This window comes from Oncorhynchus tshawytscha, linkage group LG23 (genome assembly GCF_018296145.1).
Source record: "Oncorhynchus tshawytscha isolate Ot180627B linkage group LG23, Otsh_v2.0, whole genome shotgun sequence".
In the NCBI taxonomy this organism is placed as follows: Eukaryota; Metazoa; Chordata; class Actinopteri; order Salmoniformes; family Salmonidae; genus Oncorhynchus; species Oncorhynchus tshawytscha.
Window position 1 is genome coordinate 2,554,312 of NC_056451.1, and position 11,386 is coordinate 2,565,697.

The window sequence follows — 11,386 nt, forward strand, 5'->3', positions numbered from 1 at the left end:
GGGAAAGTCCTTGAGGAAAACTTGGTGCAGTCTGCTTTTCAACAGACACTGGAAGACAAATTCACCTTTCAGCAAGACAATAAGTTAAAACACAAGGCCATATCTACACTGGAGTTGCTGAACAAGACAACATTGAATGTTCCCGAGTGGCCGAGTTTACAGTTGACTGAAATTGGCTTGAAAATCTACGGCAAGACTTGAAAATGGCTGTCTTGCAATGAACAACAAAGTTGACAGAGCTTGAAGAATTTTTTAAAGAATAAGATGCAGATATTGTACAATACAGATGTGCAAAGCTTACCCAGAAAGACACACCGCTATAAATCGCTGCCAACGGTGATTCCAACATGTATTGACTCAGGGGGTTGAATACTTATCTAATCAAGATATATTCATGTTTTATTTTCCATTAAAAAAGATATTCCACTTTGACATGAGTATTTTGTGTAGATCATTCACTTAAAATTACAACTAAATAAATTTGTATCACACTTTGTAAAAAAAATAAACATTTGGGAAAAGTCAAGGGGTGTGAATACTTTCTGAAAGCATTGTATTTTATGAGGGTAGTACACAATACTATGCGTTGTTTAGAAAGTTGTTAGGTTAGACCCTTTGAAAAATACAACCCTACTAAAATATTTCATCATGAGCAGGCTTCCTCAAATCATTGTCATCTTACATTGTACCTTTTCCTTGAATGTTGTAATGGACATTTTCTTTACAAATGACATGTTCAAAAATTATGCTAAAAGAAAACAGAACAATGGACAAATTAAGAATAAACAAAAGTGAAATATTCAAAAAGCCATAGGCTACTTCTTTAAATGTGAGCAATGGGAGCATATTATTCTGTGCATGCAGGATAATGACACACCAGGCTGAATTTTAATTTTCACAACATCCCCCACCAAACTATGAATATATATACAGTATATTACTACACAAAAATCCCAATTCTGTTGGACTAGGTAGACATTCCTCCCATATTCCCAATAATACAGGAACATTTTACTCACTCTGAAGTACAATAACCATATTCAAAGCCAGAAAAATAACCAACATTTAAAATTGGCTTTAGGAATGTTGCTGGGACGTTGCTAAAATGTTATCCAAGCACAGTAATGCAGGCAGGCAGGATGAAGGGTGAAGAAGCAGGAGACAGCAGTACTTTACCTGGCAGATTACCCTCATGCTTCTAGTAGGCTTCAAGGAAAGAGAGCAGATAGATTGAACAGACAGGAGCAAGCAGAGCATAGGCCAGAGGACACTTTGTATGCAAAACATACTCATGCAGAGAAACATCTGCACGCTCACACACACACACACACACACACACACACACACACACACACACACGCGCAAACACACGCAAACACCTGCACAAGCAATCGCTCACACACACGCTGTGCACGCACACAGACAGTAATAAAGGTGTCAGGGGCTTTCCAACCATTTCAGATTGGAAATGAAGACAAGCATTCTCTCTACTAGAAGATGCAATGACACAAAATACAGGCAGTTCTAGAACCTGTTAATGCATTGCACACACACAGATAGAAAGACAGCACACACCATAAGGGATTGCCATGAGCACTCACATTCAGAAACTGCGACTTATAATTAGTAAATATTCTATTGTATGAGTACTGATATTTCAATGGCTGTTGTTCTGTATAGAGGGACTATAGTATGAGTGAGAAAGGAAGCCAGGGAGAGAAGGGTGTGTGTGTATGTCTCACCAAGGACACAATGTCCAGTAGGAAGTCCACCAGCTGACAGAACTCCACCAATGAGAGCCCTGAGGACTCTGTGCTCCCAGCATTCCCTGGTCCATTCTTTGCCTTGCTGCAAGATGGACAGAGTGACCCATTTACAAACACAAAACAGGTGGGTGTTCATTACGCAAAAAAAAAAACGGAGTAAAATTTGTCCAATAAGAAATGCCAAACTTTATTTTCTGTTGCGAAACATTTTGCTATGGTGTGGCCTACTGAACACGACTCAGGCTCTAGCTCGCTATCTTACCATGTCAGCATTAACACATGGAGCAGCGCATACACACAGACCTGCAGCAGTCCTCGAACCAGTGAGCGATATAGTCCCACATGTAGTACGGCTCAAAAGAGTTGAACAGGAGATTGGCCGTCTTGATAAGCTCTGCAGTTTTCTTGTTTTCTCGCAGTTTGCTGAGGGAAACAATCAATACGACCCTTAGCTTACAATGGTTATTATTAAAGCTTTGGCTTTTTTCATGTGTTTAGTGTTACACACACACATGCTGGCCAACCTGCTGAGATGAGCATGGTCCTTGCTGAATTGGTTGTGGTTCTGCAGGTCCAACTCTGCTCGGCACTGTGTGTGTAATGTCCTGAAGACCTCGATCAAAACGTCCTCCAGGATGGCTGGTCCTGGAACACACAGGGTCACAAATCAGTCACTGATCATTTACAAATGTATCTTGAACAGTCGAAGGGAAATAGGGTCATTAGGCACCAAATGGAAGGAAATGGACTGAAACGGGGACGGACTGCCTGGATTTGTCCAATAAGAAGCGCTCATTTTAATTGTCAGCTGTGAAACGTTTTGCTATGGTGTTCCCTTCTGAAAGCGGCCCAGTAGTGGGTCACTATGACCAAAATGCTGTGTGTGTTCTATTCGGTGTGTAAAAGTGACATGAATGATATGTGTTGCATTGATCTGATGGATGTAGTAATATACCGTACCGAGTTCAGGTTTGTCCAGCAGACTGATGAGAATGCGGAAAGGCTTGAGGTCATGCATCAGGATGCTCTCCTCCTCCCCGCCTCGGGCCTTCCCTTGCAGGATCCCCACCATTGCCTGCACACACACACGGTCAAAACTTCTGGATCAAAAAGCATTCAAAAAATACAGAACGATCAAAGCAACTCCAGAGACAGGCGGCAGAACACGGACTCAGCTGGTTAGCTATCTAGTTTCTGGTTGGGATTACATTTTTGGGTTAGGGCCTGGGGACATTTTCCAATGCAAATCTTATTTTTGTCCTTCAGTGTGTGTGTGTGTGTGTGTGTGTGTGTGTGTGTGTGTGTGTGTGTGTGTGTGTGTTTCACGCCTCGTCTAACACAGAAGCGGATGGGTCCGGGGAACAGACGGTCCCTGCAGTAGCCCCGTTTCCCGGCAGGAGGAGACCCAACAAGTGTCCATGAACAGATGGCAGATGAACAAATTAAAGCCCTGGTCTGTCTGTCCCAACCCCTGGAGTAACAGGACACATCACATGTAGGCCCCGCCATCATAGGGGCCAATGCTGTTGGAGCGTGACAGTGCATTACAAGGGGGAATAGTGTGTGATCATGGCCCAGGCACAGAGCAGTATTTCAGAGAGCTTCAAAGGGAAGGCCCCTGGGATTAGGAGGGGTGTGGAAGTAGGGGGCTACAGGCATTACAGGCAAACCCCTAAGGGTGTGTGTGTGTAGGTGGGGGGGGGTAGTTTAGAGATTAAAAGGGGGCACAGAGGGGGAGCAGTAGGGGTCTGAATTTCACCTGCTGAAAAATGGCATTTACCTTGCTCCCTTTCAGATGAACAACTCAAACTTTGAAAATAATAATTTAAGCAAATAGCTTTGGAACAGTTTGTCTTTTAAGTGTGTGTTAGCAATCTGTATTTAAAGGCTGAGCAAATGCACATGGAACAGCTTGTCTTGTTTTTGCATGGATTTTTATAAAGGCCGTGTGTGTGCATACAAGGCGTACCTGGACCAGCATGTCCTTGGAGTAGGTATTGAAATACTGGGTAGCATGGTCCTCAGGGTTGCTCTGTCGAGAGCTGCGAGGGCCTGTCCTCACACCATTGTTGTCAAAGCCTAGGAGCAGAGTACACACACACACACACAATATGATGAAAGACAAGGGAGAAGAGGGTGGGGTGAGATTGAGTTACCAGTAATTTTGCAAACAAACAAGCTTTTCTGCGTGTAAAAAAATGAGCCCTGCTTAACCAAGCAGACACTTACCAGCATTTTAAAAAAAATCCACAGCGAGTAAGACGCAAATAAGACAAAACAAAGTAGGGAAATAAGCACTGGCATATGACTTGTTACAAGACATGTTACTGCACAAGACATTAATGACCAGATGATCATTCCAACAGGCAAAGTCCAACAGCGCAACTATACTAAGTTGTACAGAACGCATGCAGTGGTATGTATTAGAGGTCGACCGATTATGATTTTTCAACGCCGATACCGATTATTGGGAGACCAAAAAAACCAATTAATCGGCCGATTAATTTTATTTTAAATAATGACAATTACAACAATACTGAATAAACACTTATTTTAACTTAATATAATACATCAATAAAATCAATTTAGCCTCAAATAAATAATGAAACATGTTCAATTTGGTTTAAATAATGCAAAAACAAAGTGTTGGAGAAGAAAGTAAAAGTGCAATATGTGCCATGTAAGAAAGCTAAAGTTCCTTGCTCAGAACATGAGAACATATGAAAGCTGGTGGTTCCTTTTAACATGAGTCTTCAATATTCCCAGGTAAGAAGTTGTAGTTATTATAGGAATTATAGGACTATTTCTCTCTTTACCATTTGTATTTCATTAACCTTTGACTATTGGATGTTCTTATAGGCACTTTAGTATTGCCAGTGTAACAGTATAGCTTCCGTCCCTCTCCTCGCTCCTCCCTGGGCTCGAACCAGGAACACAACGACAACAGCCACCCTCGAAGCAGTGTTACCCATGCAGAGCAAGGGGAACAACTACTAGAAGGCTCAGAGCGAGTGAGGTTTGAAACGCTATTAGCGCGCACTAACTAGCTAGCCATTTCACTTCGGTTACACCAGCCTCATCTCGGGAGTTGATATGCTTGAAGTCATAAACAGCGCAATACTTGACGCACAACGAAGAGCTGCTGGCAAAACGCACGAAAGTGCTGTTTGAATGAATGTTTACACACCTGCTTCTGCCTACCACCGCTCTGTAGGATACTTAGATACTTGTATGCTCAGTCAGATTATACGCAGCGCATGACACGCTAGATAATATCTAATAATATCATCAACCATGTGTAGTTAACTAGTGATTATGATTGGTTGATTTTTATAAGATAAGTTTAATGCTAGCTAGCAATTTACCTTGGCGTACTGCATTCGCGTAACAGGCACTCCTTGTGGAGTGCAACAAGAGGCAGGTCGTTATTGCGTTGGACGAGTTAACTGTAAAGTTGTAAGATTGAATCCCCCGAGCTGACAACGTGAAAATCTGTTGTTCTGCCTGTCCCTGAACGAGGCAGTTAACCCACCGTTCCTAGGCGTCATTGAAAATAAGAATGTGTTATTAACTGACTTGCCTAGTTAAATAAAGATTAAATAAAGGTGTAAAAATCTGTGTCCAAAAATACCGATTTCCGATTGTTATTAAAACTTGAAATCGGCCATTCCGATTAATCTGTCGACCTCTAGTATGTATGTGTGCATGTGCTTGTTTGTGCCTGTATACCAGGGTTTCCATTATGAAAATGTGGCGCCGGACATTTGACCAGCAGCACTTTAATTACCGGAAATATACCGAACCCATAACAGAAATCACATTTAGATTATGGTAATTCATATTAAAAGAACATGCAAGACGAGGAGGCAAGAAAGTTCTTACCAAATTCTGATGTGCACTTTGAAGATGTTAGAATAACTGTCCAGATTTACTTTTCCTCAGCCAACAAGACGAGGGAGTAATGAACAGCAAAATCACTAGCCTATGTCAACCTACTATCCCCCATAGAAAAGTTGACCTATTCTATTGGTCATCTTGTCGTTCTGTGCAAGAAAGAAATAGCCTATCCCAAACAGACTCTGGGACAGTTGTGGCACGATAGATCCTAAATTCATACAACCTGTAGGTCTAGGCTACGTAAAAACATATATATTTTTTTAAAGCAATGATTCTGATGCAACAGATCAGAACGTTTAGCTTAAAAATGTTGATAAACTATTATTTATTCACATTATAAGCGCAGCAAAGCAGCACAAGGCAGTAGGTTAGGCGTGAATGTTCGTTCCATAATGCAATTAGTGGGAAAACACAGTTGTCAAAAGCACACCCCACATTCTAGTGGTTTCATGTGACAGAGAGAGGGGAGATCTAATATGCAGCCACTAGCAAGGGTTGTTAATATGACTAGGATTGTGTCTTTGGCTACTGGACAATGAAAGAAAGTTGAGAACACCTGCTCTTTTCCATGGAAAGCCATGATACACTAACCAGGTGAATCCAGATGAAGGCTAAGATCCCTTATTGATATCACTTGTTAAATCCACTTCAAATCAGTGTAGGGGAGGAGACAGGTTAAAGAAGGATTTTAACACCTTGAGACAATTGAGACATGGATTGTGTATGTGTGCCATTCAGAGGGTAAATGGACAAGACAAAACATTGGAGTGCCTTTGAATGGGGTATGGTGGTAGGTGCCAGGCGCACCGGTTTGTGTCAAGAACTGCAACGCTGCTGGGTTTCACGCTCAACAGTTTCCCGTGTGTATCAAGAATGGTCCACCAGCCAAAGAACATCCAGCCAACTTGACACAACTAATTGCAAATTGGTGTGACGCGCTGATGAAGCCCGTTTTCGGTTGCCTAAGCCTTTGCTGTAGCAGCAGCTAGAGCGCTGTCCGACAGATTCTCTGCTAAAACGCTCTGTATGCTGTATGCATGTGATAAATAGGATACATAACAAATATACTGAACACGTACCAATTTAATTTCACTAAATTATGCTAATTATCTTATTGACTGATAAGCATGACCCGTCAAATGTATTTACATATACTGGTATTTCCATCAGTGAATAGGCTAAAAAGCATTATTTCACAATGGGATTTTTTTCTTCTTCTCCCAGACAATTTGCAGGTGCCAATTTTATTTATCGGATTTTCCCCAAAAAATTACGCCCAGAACCCGGCTATTACCGGCTAAGGAAAACCATTGCATGTGCGTGAGTGTGTCTTTTACCCAGCAGCCAGGCGTACAGTCTGCGGTTGAGTGACATGTCCCTCCTCAGAACCACGTGCAGCGCTGCAGAGAGGATCCGAATCATGTCTGGACGGGTGGCCTGGAACAGCAACACACACACAACAAAAGTAAGGAAATAATAGCTGAGGTCAGACGAGTTCTTAATTAGAAGGATGCCGTAATTTGGGCTGTTTGGTCTCTGAGGCACATTGTGCTTCGATGATTGAATGGTGAGGTGAACAGCCAAACAAGCATCCACTGTGAGTCACTGCATGCTCTCCCTCTAACTGGATGTTGGATAGCCTCATCATCAAGAATGGCCAGTTCCCAAAAGTGCTGTGACTGCTGTCTTGTGTGCTGAGCAGTGCTGACAGAATAGTGCAGATCTGTCCTTACCTGACTCATGTGAAATGGGAAGCAGAAGAGGATCAGGTCCAGGGTGCTCCTCTGGACCAGAACACTGGAGTCCTGTACTGACGTGCTGACTGCCTCCACCTGCAGGGTTCGACACCACACAGGGTTAAATCAAGCCCCATTTACATCTATCTAATGTACTGCAAATACTTTTGTGAATGTCGAATTTCAGAACAACCAGACTAGGTTAACTCCTATTGCATTTGTTGCTTGTTCTTCAGGAAAGAAGTAGGGCCCAAAGTTTAAGTTTTTATTTTATTAGGAAAAACTCCTGGACCTACTCAATACAAGTTCACAGGATTTAATAATCTCAGTCTGCATCATGAATACACTACTAATGATTTCCAAAAGTTCCCCAAACACAGGCACTACAAGCTCTACTTGGTGTGTGCATCTTGGGGGGGATAAAGGAAAAAGACAAGTGTCTCTGAAAATGATTCTTCTTTTTGTGTACCATGAGCTCGATGTCGCTGCCCATGATGTAGAGCTGGTCCTCCATGGAGAGTTTGCGGTTGAGGTGCAGCAGGACAAAGGTGACCCCGGGCAGGCGCACGGCGGGGCTGGTCAGGATGCTGCCCCACAGGGCGCTGTAGAAGGCCGACTGCTCCACCGCCGCAGCCACCTTCTCCAGCAACATGTTGGTCCTGGACAGGATTGCATTGAATTGAAATAACTGAATTTGGGTTGCAAATCAAACATACTGAATCCCAGATGATTGAATTGTTACTAAGGTTGATTCTGACTGAATATTTTTTTCCCTTCATAATTAGCAATTCACTTCATTCAATGACATAATTTCTCTTTCTCCAGCCCTCCATCTCTTACCTATCATAGTATTCAGAGCCCTCCTCCAGGCCCGGTAGGACCCCAGTTAGCAGCCCCTGCAGGCCAGGTTTGAGGGTCTTTCCCAGGGGCAGGTAGTATGTCTCATACAGGCCCAGCAGCACCGGCTTCACAGACATAGCAGCATTTGAGAGTAGAGGGAACAGCCCAGAGCTGAAACAGAAAGCAGGGGGCAGGTGTTAGGGTAATAGAGTAAAGGGGAAATTATAGGGCAGATAAGGCATATTTTTCTACAGTTGACCTATTTTCATTCTCTTACTAGTTCAAAGGAGATGGAATGAGGGTAAGGCCCTGCAATAGACTAGCGTTCTGTCCAGGGGGTGTACTTCTACATCATGCTGCCTCACGCTACAGAAACAGGAGAAACAGGCTCCTGCCCTATGGACCATTCTGGCTTGGACAAGGCTTATTTACTTACTTTACTAGTTCAAATTCAGTTTATGACATGTTCTCCAGTTACAATAAAGCTACTGTACTTCTCCTACTGTCCTGAACAAGTGTTGACATCCAGTAGCCTAATCGATACCTGTAGAGGAAGAGGTCTTTGGCCAGCCTCTTGGGCCCTATGATCTTGAAGATGATCTCGTAGGTCTCCAGGGCCTTGCGGTGCACCCCGCTGGGCAGAGCTGGGTGGAGGCATTGAGCCAGACGCTTGCCTATCGTCAGCTTCTTGGGCACCACCTGGTACTTGGCATTGCTTTGCAAAACCTGAGAAACAGATTCAAACATTTGACGTGGAGTACCAGTGGCCAATCTACATCTTTCCGCAATAGTGTCGAGTTAAAAAAAAAAAATGCATTTAGCGCATTAGAGACTATGCAGATCTGGTTTTAATTGCTTATGTGGTCATTGTGTATCCATTCCAAACTAAAATGTACACATGTGAAATATCCAAACACGTAAATGTTTGTGGTCGTTACCTTGTTGAGTTTGCCCAGTGCAGAGATGAGGTCCGCCCATTCGCTAGAGTACTCAAAGTTCTTGAGGGCCTTGTCAACCGCCGCCACATAATTCCTGTACTTGGAGTCACTGAGCAGCTCCACTTCCTCTGCATTCATCCTCCTGGGTGGATATTCTGCTACTTGTCAACACCAAGCTCACATACACACATCACACCTGGAGTGAATGAGTCAGGGGGGGGGGATTATAACTCTGAGTCATAGTGAGTGATTAATCAGAACATTGCGTATGGAAGCTTCATTAGTCTCACACTACATATGTGTAATTAATGTGCAGGCCAGTGCCAGTCAATCTGTCAGAATGAGAGCATTACAGAGGAGAAGTATATGGATTGATGATGGTGCACAGATGGAGCTGTTTATTGACCAGTCATATACAAATGACAAATGTTTATTAGGAACAAAGTCTGACAGGGTACAAGAAATTGACACGGTTAGTGTTGGTATGTGAAGAGTGCGTAATCATGAGTGTCTTCTTCCAATCGTCTTAGTGAAACAGATGCCTGTTTCACTAAGACATGGAAGAGGTAGATAGATGGGCGGGCTTCAACAGACAGATACAGAAGTCAAGTGAACAGAGAGAGAAAGATGTGTGAGAGAGTTGGGTTTCAACTACAATCAAATCAAATCACATTTTAATTGTCACATGCTTTGTAGACAACAAGGTGTAGACTAACAGTAAATGCATTTCCAACAGTGCAGAGTTACAGATTTAAAAAAAGAAAACATGGAAATAGTTGCACAGTGAATAGCAAATAAAAATCATGAGTAAAAAAAAAAGAAAACATGGCTAAGTATAGGGAGTTGAAAATAACATGGCTTGATACAGGGAGTACCAGTATCGAATACAATGTCAACCTAGGCAGAAACCTACATTCCTGCCGCCTGGTAATCAGGGAAGGGACAGACCTACGTGGTACGAGTACGTGCATCACATGACAGCCCTGCCCATTGCCTCACAATAAAATGTGTTATTGGTGGGGTGGGCGAGACAGGAAACTAAATAACAGCCCTAGTCTTTGTACTTGCTGCAATATGGATCTGTATTTAGTTGGCAAGAGAGCCTAATTTCATAATGACACCAACTAGATATTGACAAGAACTATATAATGATATGCAAATTATATAACGCAAGCTCAAACTAGCTAGCAAGTCACCTATTTAAAAAGATGGAAACAAGACAACAAGTGTTATTTCGAAGGCAGACGACGTTATACACTTTTCAAGGCAGCTAAAAATAACTCGCAACCAAACTTGAATGACATCACCTATCGTAATAAGTTAGCTAACTAACTCAGTCAAGGCATGGAACCAACACCCAGATGGTTACAATAGTACCATGTAACTTAGTTTGCTGTAACGTTACAGCCTGCAACGACTAGCTTTGGGACACATTCTCAGACAGACTAACTCCCGATGTTGTGTCCCAAAGCTAGCAACGACAGTTATTTCTCGGCCGTGACAATCAACGATAAATGCTTACCGTTAGTAGGATATTTGAAAACCTCTATCACTAAATTATTTATCCAGCTTGACGAATGAAAAAAAAAAATCAGTCTGCGCTATTGGCACAGTGGGAAATCTATCCTTGGTAGCTAACGGTATGTGATAGCAATGCCCGTGTTGCTGTTGCCGGGCCCCCGTCGTCGAATCAGTTAAACCGTGGCACTTGTCAAGTAAGCACACAACGCTCACGGGTCAGATAATAACGTGTATCCTACATATTCTGAGATAGCAATGTCTTTACCTTTATTATTGAATAACAAACTACCATCAAAACCACACCTGCCCTACGTTCAGGTTCACAAAGCCCAAACAATCCCGTTTACAGCTGTCCCAGACTGCATTGCAGATTGTTACACGTCTACTTCATTTGTCCGACTGCAAATCCATTCTAGCGATATATAAGTTCCGGCTCGTGTTGAGAGCTCCTCAAATATATGCCTTAGAAGTTGATAGTTGAAATTGATAGGCTGATGATTTTTATTGCTACATTTACTTTAATTCACCATACTGACAATCAGATGTACACAGTCATTTCGTTATCTCTGTTAAAGCAAAAAGTAAACTTGCACGTGTCTTTGTTATTAAATGTTAGCCATTGCGAGTACCAGAAGTACATAGAAGAAAAAGACAGACACACCATGGGAGAAAATACCAAAGGAGCTGG

The 11,386-nt window shown here is 42.6% G+C and overlaps 1 protein-coding gene across 4 annotated transcripts in view; it reads right to left on the reverse strand.

Annotated features, from left to right (window-relative positions):
* LOC112223153 (protein dopey-1) overlaps positions 1 to 11,073 on the reverse strand; it is a 37,282-nt gene extending 26,209 nt beyond the window's left edge. Inside the window, exons 1-13 of one of the 4 annotated variants that reach the window (XM_024386161.2) lie at positions 10,700 to 11,073; positions 9,178 to 9,373; positions 8,784 to 8,965; positions 8,240 to 8,410; positions 7,869 to 8,058; positions 7,397 to 7,495; positions 7,001 to 7,100; positions 3,736 to 3,845; positions 2,727 to 2,841; positions 2,291 to 2,411; positions 2,070 to 2,189; positions 1,743 to 1,848; positions 1,177 to 1,206 (exon numbers count right to left, since the gene is read on the reverse strand). In XM_024386161.2, coding sequence (XP_024241929.1) covers positions 1,177 to 1,206; positions 1,743 to 1,848; positions 2,070 to 2,189; positions 2,291 to 2,411; positions 2,727 to 2,841; positions 3,736 to 3,845; positions 7,001 to 7,100; positions 7,397 to 7,495; positions 7,869 to 8,058; positions 8,240 to 8,410; positions 8,784 to 8,965; positions 9,178 to 9,315 — 1,482 coding nt within the window. In that variant the 5' untranslated portion in view covers positions 9,316 to 9,373; positions 10,700 to 11,073. Of the gene's footprint in view, positions 1 to 1,176; positions 1,207 to 1,742; positions 1,849 to 2,069; positions 2,190 to 2,290; positions 2,412 to 2,726; positions 2,842 to 3,735; positions 3,846 to 3,995; positions 4,242 to 7,000; positions 7,101 to 7,396; positions 7,496 to 7,868; positions 8,059 to 8,239; positions 8,411 to 8,783; positions 8,966 to 9,177; positions 9,374 to 10,699 lie in introns of those variants that run through there. The other 3 variants (XM_024386162.2, XM_024386163.2, XM_024386164.2) reach the window with 3 other exon arrangements.
* Between the last annotated feature and the right edge of the window lie 313 nt (positions 11,074 to 11,386).